At 44.0% G+C, this 19652-nt stretch overlaps 1 protein-coding gene across 5 annotated transcripts in view; it reads right to left on the bottom strand.

Moving 5' to 3' along the window:
• Nucleotides 1–14768: 14768 nt before the first annotated feature.
• APP (amyloid beta precursor protein) overlaps nucleotides 14769–19652 on the bottom strand; it is a 199456-nt gene continuing 194572 nt past the window's right edge. For all 5 annotated transcript variants that reach the window (XM_064726344.1, XM_064726352.1, XM_064726330.1 and 2 more), the window contains 2 exons: nucleotides 17676–17822; nucleotides 14769–16010 (listed from right to left, as the gene is read on the bottom strand). In XM_064726344.1, coding sequence (XP_064582414.1) covers nucleotides 15909–16010; nucleotides 17676–17822 — 249 coding nt within the window. In that variant the 3' untranslated portion in view covers nucleotides 14769–15908. The remainder of the gene's footprint in view (nucleotides 16011–17675; nucleotides 17823–19652) is intronic.

Genomic DNA, 19652 nt, shown 5'->3' with positions numbered 1-19652 from the left:
CCTCTCTTTCCCCACCTCCTTCTCTTCCCTCCCTCCTCCTCTTCAATCCCTCCTCAAGAAAAGGGATGGAACCCCGAAAACCCCCAGGACTCCCCCAAACCCCGAAGGACTCCCCCAAATTCCCCCCAGGACATCCCAGCCTCCCCATAGGATGCCCCCAAGGCCCCCCAGGACTCCCCCAAATTCCCTCCAGGACATCCCAGCTCCCCCGCAGGATGCTCCAAACTCCCCCAGGACTGCCCAAATCCCCCGAAGACATCTCAAAACCCACCCAGGATGTCCCCAAGCCCCCCTAGGACTCCCCAAAATCCCCCCAGGACATCCCAACTCCCCCCCAGGAAGCCCCAAACCCCTCCTGGTCTACTCAAGACCTCCCCCAGGACTCCCCCAAATCCCTCAGGCCAGTTTTGGGGTGCAGCGGGTGCTTTATTACATTTGTACAACGGCGCTGCTGGGGCCCCCCCGGCTTTCTATGGCTTGTGCTGGGGGAAAGGGGGGCCGGAACTCCAAAATGTGGGTTTTGGGGGAGGCAGGACCCCAAAATTGAGGTTTTGGGCAGGCCAGGACTCCAAACTCGGATTTTGGGAAGACCAGGACCCCAAATTTAAGGTTTTGGGCGTGGCCAGGACACAAAACCAAGGTTCAGGGGGTGCTGGGACCCCCACATTAGAGTAGGCCTGGACCCCAAAATCGGGGCTCGGGACCCCACATCCAGGGCTCATGGTTTTGGGGGGTTCATTTCCATCGGGGTCACGCCGGGGGAGGAGGTGGTGAGGAGGCCCTGCTGCCACCGGGCCAGCTCGGTGTGCTCCTGAGCGCTGGTGCCAGTGCCCGCAGCCAGCCCTGCATGTCCTCCTGGAGGGCAGAAATGGGACAGGGACCCCGAAAATGGGCTTAGGGACACCAAAAATGGTGTTAGGAACACCAAAAATGGGGTCAGGGACAATGAAAACAAGGTTAGGGACACCAAAAATGGGGTTAGGGAGAACAAAAGTGGAGTTAGGGATACTAAAGATGGAATCAGGGACAGAAAATGGCGTCAGGGACACCAAAAATGGGGTCAGACACCCTAAAAATGGCATCAGGGACAACGAAAATGGGGTTAGGGGCACTGAAAATGGGGCTAGGGACACCAAAAGGGGGTTAGGGACACTGAAAATGGGATCAGAGACCCTAAAAATGGGGTCAGACACCCTAAAAATGGCATCAAGGACAATGAAAATGGGGTCAGGGACACTGAAGATGGAGTTAGGTACACCGAAAATGGGGTTAGGGAAAACAAAAGTGGGGTTAGAGAAACCAAAAATGGAGTTAGGGATAACAAAATGGGGTTAGGGACAACAAAAATGGGGTTAAGGACACCAAAAGTGGGGTTAGGGACAATGAAATGGGGTTAGGGACACCAAAAATGGGGTTAAGGAAGGTTATTGGAAGCTGCTAAATGCAGCCAAGTATGACCTTCAAATGGAAAGTTTCGATGCTCTACATACAGCCAATGATGTGAATTGAAATGGTGCTATACTGAACTTAGAACAGAGGTGAAGTGCTATGTTCTTGTGCTAATGCAAAACTACCTTTGTGAGGTATCTGTTAAGCTGAATATCAAAACCAAAACAGAAATGTTGATGTTTACCTGTGGTTTTCTTTATACAGGAATACATTGAAGAGATTCAGGGTCTGAAGTGAGACCTTGCTGCTGCTCGAGAGAAAAGTGGAGTCTATCCTTCTGTTGAAACCTCTGAGTATGTCTGTAAAATTTCTATAAAATAATTAGCAACAAATCTCAGATACTGATACCTATACTTATACAGAAATACTTTCAGATATATTTTTAATCCAGAAAGTTCAAGATAGTTAGGAAAACTTAACTGTTTGCTCAACTTGTTCTTTCAAAATTAATGATTATACAGATAAAATCTAATAGGCTTGCACTGAGAAATTTTTGTATCTCTGGAACTTACCATAAGCATTAGCCAGCATGGAGATTTACACATGCAGCCTTTTTTTTTTCAGTGGAAGCTAATACAGGAAACTAAACTTGATATACTTCACTTTTAATAGGGCTAGTTTGCACAGAAAGTTTACAATGGAAAATTGCCTAAAATCTTCTCTGCCTTAAGTGAAAATCACTTGCTATTCATATAGAATTTTCCAAAATTACTGAAAATGTAGTGTAAATCTTGAAACTACCTCTTACTTGACTAATTTGTTCATTTATTTTAATCCTTGCTTGAGAGCCCTTAGTGGAAAGCTAACAGTCCAGGAAGAACAAATTACAGAGTATATTCACAAAAATCAGTGTCATGTAGGAAGAAGTGAAAAGAGCAAGTGATGTTTTTTAACTGTGGCTGCCAAAAACTGGAAGAAATTCATTCCTCCTGTCAAAAGGAGGAAAAAAGTTTGAAGAAAGAACAGTCAGAAGATTGTTTTTGTTGTTGGTGGTCCTAAAGTTCCCCAGTTAATTAAGAATGGAAGCTTCCTAGTCCTTGAAGTCAGGAATTTGAAATAATGTATGTGAAATTGCATGTTGCAGTACTTATTTTTAAAGCTGTTTTCATGTCTCTTACTATAATTTTTTTGCTGATTTTTCAGCACAGAATCTGCTTGTAAAATGATATTATCTCAGCTGACAGGTATCTATCTGCTTAGGAACAAAGAATATGGGGAGAGAGGTGATGCGCTTCCTTTTAACAAATGACACAAAAATTGGAGCTGCTTGTTGAAGAGAAATGTAGATATTAATTTGCTGGTCTATGTAATCAGTTTTACTGGCTCTTCTCAGTCTATCTGGTTATGTTTGTTCAATGGGATTCTTTTCCTTGTGCTGTAATGGTCGTTTGCTCTTACGTTTTGAGAGGAGAAGCAAACAATTATTACAGTGAGAATGGTGTTGGCTTGGTATTTGCAGTTGTTACAAAGACTATACAAACCTGTAGTTTAGGTTTAAGACATGAGTCAGTAAAAATGAACTTGAACAATGTAAAACAGATTAGCAGATCAAGGAGAAAGAACTGGAAGAAACACAGAAAGATCTGCAGGAAACCAAGGTTCAGCTGGCTGAAGAAGAATATGTGGTTTCAGTTTTGGAAAATACTGAAGCAGAGCTTCATGGCACAGCTAGCCAGGTTGTCACAGTTCTTGTGCCTAATGTAAAGCATTCCTATTTTGGGGAATGTGATGGGCTATTGTTGCTAAAGCATGATGTGAGTGGGACTGGAGGGACGGGAACGGGAGAGGGACCGGAGCCCCGGGATGTGACCGAGCCCCGAGCGCGCCCCGTCCCTGCCCGTGCCGTCACAGGGGAGCGGACCCGCCTGCGCACGCGCGAGCTCGCGCACGCCTCCTGCCTCTCCTAGACTGACGTCACTGTCTCCTTCCCGTTCCGCCTCCGATGTTTTCCCCCGGTTTGATCCGTTCCTGAATCCCCTCCTCTCCCCCCGGCACTGTATCCGCACCCCCACGGGCGCACGCAATTCCCGCTCGGCTTCTGCCCGCGCCGCGATTCGGGCAGATCTCCGCGTCCCAAATCCGGGTACGGCGTCATCACCGCGCGCCTGCCTACGGGTGCCGGCTGGGACTCTGCAGCTGCCCCGCTCTGTTATCCCCCGCGTCTGACGCTGTGGACACGCCTGAGACCCCACCCCCGGGTGTCTCACGAGTTCTGCGCCTTGCCCGCGCTTCTGGCACCGCGCCGCCTGAAATAGCTGCCGCTGCCGGCGCTGCACTCGCGCGAATCGCCTCAGATCTCACATCTCCCACCGCCCCCGTCCCCACCTTGCTGGCTGACCCCGCCGCCGCCTGAGGCTGTCGCTGCCGGCTGCCCCCCGCCGCCCGCGGGACCGCGCCCGCCGCCAGAGAGCTTTGCCCCCTCTGGTCCCACTTCGATCCCCCGGCCCGACTCTGCTGTTTTCCGTCCCCTACGTCCCTCTGGCTCCTGCGAATCGGGAGGGCATGGCCCAAGAATGGCACAGTCCGACTCATCGATTTCGCTTGGGGAAATTTCAGCCCTGAGCTCTCCCAGGAGTGAGAGGGTGTCTGAGTCTCAGCCCGATAACCCTGAAGTATCTGGGGTTTCTGGGCGTTTTGGAGGTCCCGTGGGCTTTCGGGGTGGTGAGGGAATCGGAGGTGATGAAGTTCCCTCCTGCTCCCCTTTTATGGGAGCTGTTTCTGTTTCCCCTGGGACAATTGGAACAAGAGCCGCCCTCCACTTCTGCCTCTGCTCCCCTCCCTCTGCCCCTGTGGGAGTTTCAGCAACCTGCTGTTCGGCAACCTGCCCAGATCTTGCTGAGGTTGCTTCCAGCATCACCCGTGCAGGTGGTAAAAGTTTCAGGGCCGTTTCATCCTTTCTAGTAGCTGAATGATAAAGATGCCTGTTAATTTCTTACCAGAATCCCACCTCAAACAACACACGTGTCTCCGAGTATGGATAATTACAGCGTACCCATAACAAAAGATCCTTAAGTTCTTTCTTTGAAATTTCCATCGGGTGTGCCTCTGCCATGCCCTGTAAGGCGGACAAAATCCTTAACTGTTCTTGGGAATATGTGCCCACCATGTTCTTGATTTTGACCTTCTTACCAAATCCGAGTCGTCAGGGCAGTCTGAAGGTCCCTGGTCACCGGCCAGCAATTCTCAGGAGAGTGGATCCAGGGCACCTTCTGGCTCCGCTCCGGATTGGTCTGCTGCGAGTCCCTTCGGCAGCAGCTCTCTGGATGGCCTTAAGAGTGGCTGCTGCTTCTTCAGGCTGTGCTGGCTGCTTCCCAAGGAGGCTTATCAGTGCCCTCCTGGGAGCGAGTCCAGCCTGGGAGCTGCCTGCTTCGGGCCCACCCAGGGATGCCAAGATCTCAGGTCAGCTGTCTGTTCTCAGCCCTGAGATATGTGGGATGGTTCTGCAGCAGCCCGCACTCTGAAAAATGAGTCTGGACTCTTTGCTTTTTCGGTCTTCAGGTTGTTTATTAATTCTTATCTATAAAATTTTCTTTTTGCCCAGCCAAGGTCTGCACAGCAAGGCAGCCACAGGCACTCTGATCACCCCCGAGGTGGTGCTGTCCTTTTATACTACAAACTACGTATATCATATTGACTTTTTATTTCCAATACCCATTACCTATGTTAGACAGTGCACTTCTATTCTAAACCAATCCCAAAGTGCCAACATCACAGCAGAAAATGGAGAACAAGAAGAAGAAAGAAGAAGGACTAGACACGCCCTGATTCCTCCATCTTGTCCCCATAACCCCTATACCAAAAATCCTAAAATCTACATTTCCATCCTGTTACTGCACCATTCAAACCTGTGTGTCTTTCACATCCCCATGCCAAGCTGACAATTCGTTGGAAGGATCAAAATCAAGCCACCAGGTGTTCTGGGCAGAATGCCAGGGTCTCTGAGCCCCCCCGACGGGGTTCTCGGCAACTCTGGACATCCGGAGGGATCTGCTGAGTTCCCACAAAATCCCAGCACAAAAGAAGTCTCAAAAAGGGTAAAGAGAACACATCTGCAGCTCCAGTGGAGAAAAAAATTGAGGATATGACAGAAGAGCTTCTTCAGAAATCTAAGCATCCTTTAAGATTGCTGAACTAAGATATATCCTCTGCAGATCCCTCTTTCTAGATATTTCTATCTTAGTGTCTTACTGAGCCACAACTTGTTTTGGTATTCTCAGTGTCTCTATGTAGTGTTATAATGATGCAAAGTTGAATAAAAAGATTTACCTGATCAGTCTCATGCCTTGGTTCCATTTTTATATGTTGCAGCTTGCAGATTATGGTGCTGTTATGTTAAACAAATAAATAAATAAATATATATATATATATGTGTGTGTGTGTGTGTGTGTGGTCAAGTAAGAAATTATCTGTTTCTCAGTAGATCTAAAATACTAAAATACCAAAATACCAGAAAGGGATGAGGAAATATGCTTTGTCAGCATTGTGAGTTAGCATTTTATGTATTAATTAGCTGTAAATAAGTCTTCTGGTTTTGTACCTTCTTTTTATTCCAGTTCCTCTGTTTTTACTGTAATACTTCAGCTAAATTAATACATGGAAAACAAATGTACAAGCACCTTGCTCAGAGTAAAACTTACCTAATTTTCCTATGGTGCCAGGTCTAATTTAGCTAAAACATCAGCTATGTCATCAGTCTTGTGCTGTCAGAAGAGGATGGTTCTCTTCCTTGTGTCACAAAAGACAATAGTTTTATTTCAGTGCTTCTTCATTCTGTGAAGTCTTACTGCTGGGTCATGGGCTTTTTGTGTGTTTGAACCCCACTGTTCTTCCTCTTAACTTGCAGATGCAAATTCTGGCACCTAAAACTTAATGGGCTTAATTCTCCAGTCTCTGGGTTCCATTTTCTTGCACTCTATGCCTGTGAACACTGACTAGATATTAGCACAGTCTTCCACAGTGGTGCAATAAATCCTTGATTAACTAAAAGTCAACCCCAAAAGTTGATCCCGTAGCTGTATTGAGTAGCCTAAGCCAAGTGGGAGAGGTTTGCACAAGCCTTTCACCCTACTACATTTCCCTGTGCAGTTGACAGGATTAGTATGAGCAAACAAACTGGAATAGCCAATGACAGCAGGCTTGCACCCACAAAATCATGCCATATTTTGTGTTCCCTGTCTTGATCCTCTTTGAAACTCTCTGCCTTGACTGCTTGGTTCCTGCTGCATGGGGACAGCCTGCTTTCCTCAGCAGCTGTATGAATTCCAGGGGCTGCTTCACATTTTCTCTTTTTCTAAAGTAGCCCTCACAGTCGTGTTGTCCTTTGTTTGCAATGCTGGCAGTGATCTGCTGTTCATTGTTGCATTGGCCCAGGTATCTGGCGGCCACACCAAGGCTGAATAGGATGAAAAATCGGGATGCAGAGCATGTCCTGGCCTCCCTGTCCGTGCCTCCTCTCCCACTAGATGGCTCCAGCACTAAGGGTTGGTCTCAGCTCAGGTGCTGGCTGTTAAACAGGACTTGGAAACTCAGCTTTTGCCAAGCTTTTCCTCAAGCATCTGGCAAAAAAAAAAAAGGTTTCAAAATCTAATATTGAATTGATGCTTCCATGTGGAGAATTCTATACTCGAGCTTCAGTAGGAGCTTGCTTTATGAGGAGCTACATTTGTGTAAAAGATGATCTCATGCATGTCTGCTTTACTGCAGGGCCACTAGACTGTCCTGGTGACCAAATTCTTGTCCTGGCCTGCTCTCTGTCCCCACCACATGGGCATTGCCCAGAGCAGAAAGCAGCAATAATTTGCTTTGGTGTATTGTATGGTGTATGAGAAGGAGAAAAGAAGGGCAAGAAAAACAAAGCAACACTTGTTTCTGGTGTGCATTCATTGTAATCACAGATCTTACCCAAGGGAGGAAATGGCACTGTCCAGACTAACTCACTGGTAGTTTGGTTTTGTTCTGTGTAAGGCACCCTTTACAAGAAGGGTACAAAGCCATTTCCACAGAACAATTTGCCAGGTCACACCCACACTGACTCAAGCACGAGGGAGAGTTGAAGTGACTGGGGCTCTGGTGGATGGCCATGTTCTAATTAATCTAATGAGTACTGTTTGGATTCTAGACTGATGGTTAAGTGAGACAGCTCTTGATTTAACAACAAACTTAGATGCAATGTAGGGAAGTGAAATAAGGAAAAATAAGTTTAAATGCCTGTGAAATACAGGCACTGTCTGTGACTGATGCTGCTGTGTTTTGCCAGTTGATTCTGGGCTAAGCAGTTTCCCTTGCAGGGAAACCTCAGGGGCAGGAGCAAGAAGGAGTGACATCTGACTTAGGGAAAAATTATTCTTCCTTTCCTTTCTGCTGTTTAATATTGTACCTGATGAGATATTTTCATGTGCAACCATCAAGGCAAATTCTCTCAGTCTGTTACAAAAAATTAATGATTTGCCTATGAAAATCATCAGCTTCAATGGACTCCAAATCCACTGCACGAGTTCTGAATTTGTCTCTAAGGTAATTCTTCCAGCTTTCTAGAGCCAATTCCACCCAAGTATTTTGGCTTCTACCTGTGAAAATGAAGCCTTTTGAAGAGTTTGTTCCCCTGAGAGTCTAACAATCCATTTTTTACATGAGGACAGATTTCAGATCCCTAGCCCACTGTTAAACAACCATTAATAGTTAGCTAGATGGTTATTGTAAGCTTCTGTATTTGACTGTTAACAGCAACTGCATGTGTGTGTCTGCTCCATATAGAACAAACCTATCTAGGGATTGATTTGATGATGCCAAAATGATCAAGTTTGCTAAAAAATGTAGAGTGAATGTGTAAGGTCTGGAAAACATTAACAAAAATAACTAACACTCCCTGTTCATACCTAATTCCTACTGACATCAAATTTAGCTGTGTGTGCTTTGGACTCATTGGAACTGTGACCATGAAAAATCTTGCTGCACAAGTCCTCTTTGAAACATATAATATTTGTGTTCTGATTGTGCTGTTGAAAAAAAAAAAATTGTCATCGCTGAGGTTTAGGCAGATTCTCCATTGTCTGGTGTCTTGTTATAGTCATTTATATCAGCACAGAGTTGGTGTAAGTAGCCACAGTCTGTGTTAGCAGCATTTTAGATTCAGTTTGCACTTCCATAAATGATTGTGCAAGATGTGAGAGGCAGTGGAGCCCCTGGGAATGATAGATGGGTTTGGGTGTAATCTCTATGTGTGTACCCAACACATAAAAACATAGAGAAGTTACAACATGTTACTGTTGCCATCACCCCAATTTAATAGAATTAAACAAGCAGCTTTCAGTCACACTTCTAGGCAGGATCCAGAATAGCTCATGTTGTTGGTGGCAGATCTGTAGGAAATATGAGCCTACAAGGAACAATACATTGCTTTGTTTTTCATAGCATTGTTCACCACATTCTCATAATGGTCAGATAAGAAAGTGTTCAGACCGAGGAAGGGTTAGAAAAGTGCATTTCAAAAAGTATTACAATTTATGTAGTCTAATAGGATGCCTCTTTGCAGTTCAGAAAAAAAGTTAAAATAAACTGCTCTCTTTTTTCCATAAAGCAGGGACAAGGCTGTTGAAAAGAAAATAAACCCCACTTCCCCAGTATTTATTTGGCTTAGGTTTGTGAGAAACGAAGCCCACTAGTCTGTTAAAATTTAAAGAAAATTTATTAAGGGACAAGAGGGGACAAAGTCAATAAAGGAGAAGGAACAATGTTGGGTGCTTAGCCACAGCCAGAGGCACTCCAGTGAATGCAGCAACGCCCCCAATATACCCTGGGCATTCCATCAGCCAACTACATATTCATAAAGTGGTCACATATATTCTAACATGTTAACATGGTTCCTCCTCTGTCCTGCCTTTTGGGAGCATGTGCAGTGGCCTTAGTCAGGGTCATTTGTTACTTTTGATACCTTCTACAGGTTTCGATTGCTTCCTTGGTTAAATGTGAACATTACAACAAGGCTTCACCAGCATTGGTATTACAACACAACATTCGCGTTAAAAGAACTCTAAACTTTAGCAAAACTTCTCTTCCAAAAGTCAGCACTATAAAACACATAGTATTCACTCTAACAATTGTGAAAGCCAACACTGTAAGATATTCATTGCAGGCTTGGGGTTTTTTTCTTCTCAAGGGACTCTAAAAGTCAAATGAAGACTCCAGAGCTCAGCTGCCTCCCAGGCAGGGACTGCTGCTCGAGTTTGCTCTCATCCCTGTGCAGTAGCTGGAGGGGTGCAGACCTTTCTTCATAAAACCTTCTTAGAGGTACAACATATGGGGTAAATAGCATTTTGCCTTTTTCTTCCAAGCCCTCTCATCCTAATGAAATGGAAAAAATTCCTTTGCTTGAAACACACCCAGAGCTGCAGCCTAAAGTAGTGTTTAGACACAGTTAGATGGACTCGTGTGGGACTCAAAATAACCATAATTGCCACAACCTGTTTTGGACCAGCTGCAATGTCACAGCTATTTCAAGAGTTTGCTTCCCACAGGTGCTGGTCAGCCCCTGCTGAGGTGTGTCTGCCCTGTTCCAGCTGGTTTTCTTCCTCTGTCTCTCTCTTTCATTTATTTATTAATAAGCAACATTTTAAAAGACCAATTGTCTTTGGTTTGGAGACAAATTTCTGGAGAAAAGTCCCTGGAATGAGCATTGTCTCTGAAAAGAGCTTCAATAACTCCCTCCCTTTTCTTCTGCCAATGAGAGAAATTGATACCAGTGGGTATCAAAGAGAAAAAATCCCAAATAAGTTTTAAGTTTATTAACAAAAAAAAGGGGGGGGGGGGCGAGGGGCATGTGCACAGAAAAGGATGCACAGAATGCAGAGAAAAGGATTGAATAAATGCTAGATATGAACTCCCAGAACTTACTCTCCACCCACCCACACATCCCCACATCAGAAAAACAACAACAAAAAAACTCAAAAAAACAAACAAAAAATGCCCAGGGAAGAAAATTACTTGGACTGACCATGTGGCCTGGAAAACAAAATGATGACTGGTCCCTTTTGTCTCCAGGAAGGGGAAGAGGAGTTAATGTAGCAGCCCAGAGCGAAGCAAATGGGAAATCCGTTGAATTTCTGGTGTGGGTCCCCTCCTCACAGCAGCCAAAATTGGTGGATTTTAATGTTCTTCCTCCTGTTGCTTCAGGTCCTCCTAGGTCTTGGGCTTGGGGCTGTCCTGCTGGCTCCCCAGGCAGGCCAAAAAGGAAAACAAGCCAAGCCAAAAAGAGTTCAAGGGAACAAAAAACCCCAAAAAGCTGCTGGGAGGATTCCCAGTACAGCCTCCACGCTAGGGGAAGGGTAGGGAAAAAGCTTCTTGCTCTAAGCAAGCAAAAAGCCCACTCCAACAGAAGTAACAATGCAGCGTCCTGGTCCAGAGAGATTGAACACAGCCAGGCTCCATCTTAAAGATACCCCAGCCTTTTCTGGGCATAAAGCAGATGATGAGGGAATGAAGTACCATCATAAAATCACCCCAAGACACCAATCACCCTTTGACCTAGGTGGTATCCTATCTGAAACTGCTGTGGATGCTTTTCTTGAACCATCTTCCTTAGAGAAACTAGGTTACAAACACAGAACCATGGAATTGTCAGGGTTGGAAGGGACCTCTGGAGGTCATCCAGTCCAACCTCCCTGCCCAGGCAGGGTCACATGGAGCAGGTGACACAGAAATGTGTCCAGGTGGGTTTGGAATGTCTCCAGAGAGGGAGAACCCAGGACCTCCCTGGGCGGCCTCTTCCAGAGCTCTGCCACATTCCATGGAAAGAAGTTCCTCCTCATGATCAGGTGCATCTTCTTGTGTTTTAGTTTCTAGCCATTACTCCTCATCCTTTCATGGAGTGCCACTGAAAAGTCTGTCATGGTCTTCCTAAAAACCTGCCTTGAGGTATTTTTATGTACTGATGAGATCCCCTCTCATCATCTCCAGACTAAACAAGCGCAGCTCCCATGGGGTCTCCTCACAGCTGATGCTGAAGACCACACATGGGGGGCACTAGTTAGGGAGACTTGCTTTCTAATTCAGTGTCCAAATTCAGCTTTAACTAAGAATCCTATTAAAGTCAGAATATTTAATTACTTCAATATAAATCTCAATAATTCTATTTGGAACCTTGAAAGATTTTGCTGTATAGTCAGCCAAATAAATTTTGCAGGACTGTAGAAAGCTGTGGGGAATATTCAGTGCTTGCTTCTTGTAGGAAGGAGGAGGAATAGATAATTGCTGGAAAGCAACGAGAGAGAAGAGCCATTGTAGCCTGACTTAACTGAGCCACTCATTTTCAAGTGATGGAAAAAAGTGCAGAGAAATAGAAGCAGACAGTGTTATTTGTAACCTGTTCTTATGTGTCATTAGGGTGTTTTCATGCACGCTGCCTGGAGGCACTTGAACTGCCCACAAAATCCATTAGTTTAAACAATAAAAATGAGCAATTTGGGCACACAGTGAAGGCCCTCAAAAATTGCTTTGGTAAGTGCAGAGACCCTGAGGATGGAGACTTTGGAGCTGTGCAAGATCACAGGAGACCTGGAGGAAAATACAGCTGCGGTGAGGTGCTGTCTGCAAAGGCAACACAAAGCCTCGTTTGCTTTTCCTAGATAACCATGTAGTCAGAGAAGCCCAGCATCATCAAGGTTGGAAAGACATCCTCAAGATCATTTGTACAACTGTGAACCCACCCCCACAGTCACCCCTAAACCCTGTGCCCAAGTGTTGGTTCTCCAGTCGGATTTGGAGGCAGACACTGAATGCAGAGCATGGCACATTTTATCACGATGTACCTGAAAATGCCTGAAGCTTCACTTTGCACCTGGGGCTCATTAACCTGAGCAAGCCAACACAAGCCAGCCAAAGCCAGACCTCCAGCACACCCCAAGGGCTGGGGAGGTTTGGAATGGCTCTCATCCCTGCTGGCACCACTCTGGCTTGCCAGGGACCACCTCCTTCACCAGCTCTGCTGATGAACCTGCAGTGCAAACACTTTCTAACCATGTTCTGTTGGAATGGACAGGCTAGAAAACTTCTCCCATGTAATAGATCAAATCAACAGACTGGGATATTTTTTTTAATTTATTCCCCTACCCCTCCAAGAGTAATTTCCTCAGGGCTGGAGAATAGCATTTTGTTTCCAGCCTACAGCTGCATGCAGTGGCCCTGCCTGGTTTATTGCTGAGGAGGGTGATACCAAATCAATCCCACACTTAGAAGCAAGGCATTCAGCTGCTGTCCTCAGTGAGCTTTTCTACTTTGTGTTTGTTCATACCTAATATAATCTTTCCACCATAAGGAGCTTGCATGGCTAGAGATAGGCAGGATGCTGCCACTTTTACCTGGGAACATCAGCTTCCAGAGTTGGAGCAGTTGTGGGAGCGTTTCTCTTGAAATTTTGGGTACTTTGTTCACACCTGGTGCTTTCTGTGCATGTCATGGCATGCATTTATTGCCTTTCTTTCAGGAGAATGTGTGTGGAGGGAATCATAAAACCTGATCACTTAATCAGTGCATAAACCAGCAATTTATTAACAGCTCATGCACAAGGAGCAAGAGCAGCACCAGCATCTCACTGGACACATAACTTCACACTAGGAGGCTTGATTGTCTGGGAATTGGTGTTCAAAGCAATTGCATTTTTCTATAACTGGGATTGCATGGGATTATGGTATTATAAATGAAATTTGCTCTAAAGGCCAGTGGTTCTCTGTATCTTATGGATTACTCCAGCTTCCTCTCAAAGGAATTTTGATAATCCCTCTTTAATGAGACTGGGCTAAATTGAATTACATCCTGCCTTCCCCCTGAAGTGGGATCATCTTCCATGACACTGGACATGTGCGCAGAACAGTCTTATGTATTCCTTTTGAGGTGGTACGTGTGACCTATATAACAAGACTACACAAATAGACACAAGCTTAAACCTAAATAGTTGTAGAAGAATTTTTTTTGTTGTTTTTAAGCAGCTTGGGGCCTGAAAGCCTCTGCTCATCATCACACATTGTTCTGGCCCAGCCAGTTCAGTTTTATAACTGGAGAAGGTAAATCCTCTGAGGGTATTTTGTAAGCTCTTTGTAACACACTGGTACTCCAAGGCCTGCAAATAACACCAACCACTTCCAGTGTTCTGATCCCTTGAGATGAATTCCCTTGACACAGTAGAGATGGAAGAGCAAAGGGAATAAACGCTTGCTTGGTAACAGGCAATGGGAAGCTCTGAAGTTTTTCCCACTACTGGTTCAGAGTAGTGGGTGCCACCTCATCATCCTGAATCTCCACAGATGGCTTCTGAAACTCCCTGACCTGGCTGTTCCCTCACCGCCTAAACATCCCTCCTGGCCAGTCTGGCAGCATGGCCAGGTGAATTACCTGAACAGGTGAGGTTTTGTGTAAGACCATGGATGGGGAAGGACTAGTGAGCAATGGACTGGAAACTATTATCCTCTCCTAGCTGAAGCTGGGAGTGACTCAGCCATTTGCCTGAGCTGTGCAGCCCCACTGCAGCCAGCCCTCATCTTGCTTGCTGAGACAAAAGCTGCCAGTGATGCTGAACAAGAGGCTGCCATGGCTTGCACACAAACTGAGTTACAAGAGGCTTTCCCTGAAGAGATCATGCTGTCTTTATTCTGCTCCTAGTTCTTCCTTCAGTCCTGCTTTATCTAACCCATTCACTGTAGAGAAACAGCAATTCACTTTTTTCTCACAAACACACTCCTCCAGTTTTATTCCAGAACCCATTTCCAAGTTTGAACAGACAAGTCCTTATTTTGGACTGGGTGTAAAAGCTCTCTTGAAGATCCCCAGGTGCACTCACCGACTGTGGTCTCATCTCTCTTGGCAGGAGAGATGAGTAACTCACTCACCCTGTGGTGCGTTACTGTGCTCTCCCTGAGCCACAGGAGTGCTCCTGGAGGGTCAGGAGCTGAAGGAAGCTCTCAGGCAATGGAGAGAACATGTTGGGCTGGGCGTTATGTATCCCAGCTCACCAATGGCTTTGCCTTCTTCCTGCAGAAAAAAATTCCTGGTGCTGCTGTTCCACCCTCCTGGGCACTTGCTGTGAGGCAGCAGAACCAAGCTGGGTGCAGTCAGGGAGGCTCCTCCTCACCTTCACCAGTAGATAGCACATTGCAAGGCACAGATCTTACCAGAAAGCCAGCAGAGGTGGGGGAAGAAGAGGGAAGAACTTGCTGGTAAATCACACCAGGGGATGGCCAGGAAAGTGGGAGGTGGGTCAGGCATCCATGCCATGCTCCTCTGCATGAGCAAGGGTGGCTGGTTGGCACAGAAACGCACTACCACAACAGGGCTCCTCCAGGAATGTATTTATTTACATTAAAACACTGTTATACAAACTGAAAGTAAAAGAAAAGGAAAAAAAGGAAAAGACATCTCAGAGGGTAGCTGTGCCAAAGATGGCACTTCCCACTTCCTGCCCTGTCTCACTGCTGCCTTCCTTCTGCTCCAGTCCAATGCCGGTGCCGCAATCTCGGTAGGATCCCAGCTCTCTCTCAGGGTGAACACCCTTGAATTCTGTTTAAATGGCTTTCAGAACTCTTGTTTTCTGCCTCCAAAGAAAACTCTTGCCCACACATTCTTTTCTTAATTTATTTATGTAACACAGTGTAGAAAGCTATCAATTCATAAGCAATGGCTCTGTACAATCATCCTGCAGAGGACCCCTGTTAACTTTTGGCCAGCAGGCACTTCGTCCCCCAGAAGTGCTCACAATTAACAGGGACTCTTTTTAATAATTTTTTTAAGATCAAAAAGATACATGGAAAAGAAAATAAAGTTTACCTTTCAATGCCTAAAGTGTGCACATAAAACAGGCACAACAAAACAAATGTGTATTTTCATGATTTCTACATCACTAATACAGCAGGAGCAACAATCCGTACAATAAAATGCAGTTGCAGAGAAAAAGAATTTCAATAACTCTGTCTGAAATACTTTTAAAAAATGTTGGTTTACTTTAAAATGCATAGTGATCAGAAAAAAATGCTCAGCAAAGAGAAGCAGCTAAACCCCACAGACACAGAAAGCATCCCCCATCAATTCTTAAAGCATGTTTCAACTAGGACCTAATTTTTGTCACAAATCACAAGAATAATATACAACTGGCTAAGGAGCTACATGATAAATAATTGGGAAAGAGAATCTATCCATGCACTAGTTAAATACAGCTAACCTCTTTACAGTACACAAAAAACATTCATTAATAATGTAGTGTAAAGACTGAAATGTAAAGAGAAAGAGAGAGAAAATACATTACCGATTTTATTAATTCAAGTTCAGGCATCTACTTGTGTTACAGCACAGCTGTCAAAAGGCGAGAATGAGTAAATAATAAAGCAGAGTGTTTTTCTTTCTTTCCACATTATAACTGAACACCAATGGGCAGTGAAGCAATTACTCTTCCATTCAACTCATGAGGCTGCTATGATGTCCTAGTTCTGCATCTGTTCAAAGAACTTGTATGTGGGATTTTCGTAGCCATTCTGCTGCATCTTGGAAAGGTGGCGCTCCTCTGGTGTCACTGCAGCATCAACCTGTCAGGAGAGGGGACAACCAGGGTCACAATCCTGCTCAATTCACAGCATACCCTGTGTCTCTTCATTTTCTATTAAGTTGTAGTTTGTTGTTGTTGATTTTTTTAAATTTATACATACTAACAAAGAACTGTTATTCCTATCCTCATATCTTTGCCTGAGAGCTCCTTAATTTCAAAATTATAGTAATTCTATATACTATAGTAATTATATATATATATATATAAGAGGGAATAGGTTTACATTTTCCTTTCTGAGGGAGGTTCCTGCCTTCCTTAGCAGACACCTGTCTTTCAAACCAAGACACACTGCAATAATGGTATGTCTACATTCAATGTCTGATCTGGGGTTTGGCCTAACAAGGTTCCTGTTTTTTCCATTATTACTAAATTCACCCAAAGCAGAGTCTCTGGTGGCACAGCTGTTGGCAGCAGATATCCAGATATCTACCAGCTTGGTGGATTAATATTAAAATCTGCTTCAATTTTCTACAAAATGGGTTGAAAGCTATCACATCAGAAGCTGAAGTTGAGATTCCTGTTTGCTATTTTCTGCCTCTTGGTCTAAAATTCTGCACAGGTTGCTATCTGTGCAAATCACCCCACACTGTTGGTGATCTCCTGACCAAGTCTCTTTGGAAAGTTTCAAACCACATGGATAACCAGTGTGGACACAAGGATGCACAAGCATAGGCCTAAGACAAAGGTTTACACAAATAATTCTTAAGACCCTTTGTAATCCCAGACAGTGGAATAAATCATGTTTGTCTCCAGCAAGAACAAAGCAAGGTTCATTTGACTCAAGATTAAACATAAACTATGGACTTCATCAAGACTTCAGTTTCAATCAAAAATGTAAAATACCAATTCTAAAAGACAAAAATAAAAACAAGTGTCTCAAGTGCTTACTAACACAAGTACTGTCTGCAAACCAGACACTCACACAGCAAACTAAATAGGAAGGAAAAGTTACATGAACTTCTTCCAGTTCTCATAATGAAGCCTTTCTAGTTACAGAGATCTTATCTTAAAGCCATTAAATAGAGAAAATATTTTAAATTACTATAAATTGACCACAACCTCCTTGGCAGACTAAGAAGAGACAAAGATTTTTATCTTGCAAGTCCCATATAAGAGTCTTACATACTATTTGTTTCTCAGAATGATGAGTTTCAGATTAGCCATAAATCCACAGCAGTTTGTGGCAACAAAAAATCTTGTTTAGAGAACAGAGAACAACAAAATCCTTCTCTAGGGAAAATCCTTGCAGTGCACAGCACAAGCTATGGGAGGGCCAGTCTCAAACATTACAGCTAAATAAAAAAACTGGTGTATGATTTCCCAACAGTAAAACCAGATTTTTCCTCTTGTGCAGTATCTTCTCATTGGCTGCTGTCAAATTTCTTATAAAATGAACTTTCACATTATCAAGTGATTGGTCTGGAATAGTTGCAGAAGAAAGTTTTGTGGTTTTACACCCACTTTAACATGGTTTACATTGCGCTTGCATTTACTAAATAAAGCAAATTGATTCCACACTGCTGGATGTAACAATGCCAACATAGCTAAAACTAGAGCTTCTTCCTTCATAAATTAATATTTATACAGCAGTGTGTTGCCTTTGCTGCACAGGTGACACCAGTTGTGCTTGGAAGTCTTTTCTTACCTCCACAACCCCATGATGAATAGATGTGTACTGCTTCTTCTTCAGCATCACCAAAGTAATGACAATCACTGTTGCTATGACAACACCTCCCACCATTAGTCCAATGACAGCACCTTTATTTGAGCCCACATCTTCAGCAAAGAACACCTACAAAAGAAATAGAAGGGAAGATGGCTATTAAAAAGCTCACTGAACATTTGACTAACCTGCCAAGCTGCCACAGCAGTATAAAGGCTGTTGAAGCATCAGTAATTAAATTGCACTGCTTCTCTTGGGAATTACTCCAACCTGATTGCTGTGCCACAAAGCTCTGAAAGGTGGGGAGGAGCAATCTGGGACTTGTATGGCCTGTGGTGCAGCAGTGCTGTGCTAAAGGGGACTCAGCTCCATGCTCAGCTTCACTCAGGTCTCAGATAGTAGCTCCTTTTTTATTTTCAGAATGCTTATCATGAGTGTGGTCATACATTTACATCTGTGTGGCCTGTTTGGACTATGATGCATTTTTTCTATGAGAGTCATGAAGGACCTGTGAACTACAGTGAAACCTGCACACACCCAGCTGGGAGAGAATTCTCACACCAAAGGAGATGAGCCAACAAAAGCTATCACAGATATAAGTGACCACAAAGGAGCGCTTCAAGATTTTGCAGGGTAAAGGGAATAAGCTGTATCTGCATGATGTACTTCTGTGAGACCTAGGAGGTTATAGCAGTGTGAAAACCAGAGAAAATCCACCTGAATTTTATACACTCATAAGGCAAAACAGAGGACAGCAAGATGCTTTACTATGCATATAAAAAATCTGGCTTTTATAAGCAGGAGCAGGTATGAAAAATGGGTGATTGCCTTCATTGCCTTGTTCCATATTCAAAGAATACACAGGATTACTTCACATCTGAGCATACATTACAATTCTTTTGTCTGCATGCCAATAGCAGGTAATTTATTATTATTATTACTATTATTAATAATATTATTGTTGTTATTGTTTTAACAATATTTCATTAATATTGTTATTACTATTTTAAACCAAAATGGGCAAAAAAAATGCAGAATAAATTACATTCACAGAATTGTATGACTATCTCAAGCTGACAAGTATTTAACAAAAATGTAGAGGGAAGCAAGAAACCAGCTGAGTATTATACTGAGCTCTGTAACATTTGCACTCTTTAATAAACACAACCTTTGTCAGAAAGGTATTAAAGCGTGCAGCATAAATATTTATGTTGTTCCTAGTCACAAGCAAGAAACCTGTCATAGCAAAGTTAAAAATTTACTAGAAAGTATAAACAATGGATATTGTTGGCATAAACCAGTGCAAAGCAGTAATTTCTTCCCTGAGTTTTACCTGCCTAGGACTGAAATTCTGTTACTGTACCATTTCAGGAGCACTGAAATGCCCCAGCTAATATACATGGGCAACAGAGGAAGGCCATAAGCTCTCCAAGCCATGAAAATCAACCTAATGCACAGTTCAAACGTGAACCTCCATAAAGGAGAAAATAAATGCAATTTCAACCCAATTCAGAGGTCTGCATGTAAAATACAATGTGCAGCTGAATTCAAAGGAATATTCTTAGGAGACTGTTTCAGGAAATTCTACCATGGCATAGAATGGATGCACAGATCCAAGTGTTTTCTGCTCCCTGCTTTTGAATTAGTGCCAAATGTAGAGGGGCACTGGTCAGGCCATGGTGTGTGGCAGGGAAGCAAGGCCTGGTCAGCATCAGGCCAGTGTTTGCTCAGCAATACCAGAATCCCTGCTCAGTCTCAGTTGAAAAGATAACCTAGAAGACAGCTCACTAATTTTTTAACAGTGGTTGTACCTCTCAGTAAAAAGTATGGCAAAAACCACTGTGAAAAGCTAGAAAGGTCCCATTTTAAGCATGACAGAGATTACCATGTGCAGGGACTGCAATGCCCATCAGCCACCATGCTATGGGGAGTTCCCAGCACCCAATTCCTTGGGATGGT

Source organism: Zonotrichia leucophrys, chromosome 1, assembly GCF_028769735.1.
Source record: "Zonotrichia leucophrys gambelii isolate GWCS_2022_RI chromosome 1, RI_Zleu_2.0, whole genome shotgun sequence".
Classification (NCBI taxonomy): Eukaryota; Metazoa; Chordata; class Aves; order Passeriformes; family Passerellidae; genus Zonotrichia; species Zonotrichia leucophrys.
This window is presented reverse-complemented; position numbering and strand designations above follow the sequence as displayed.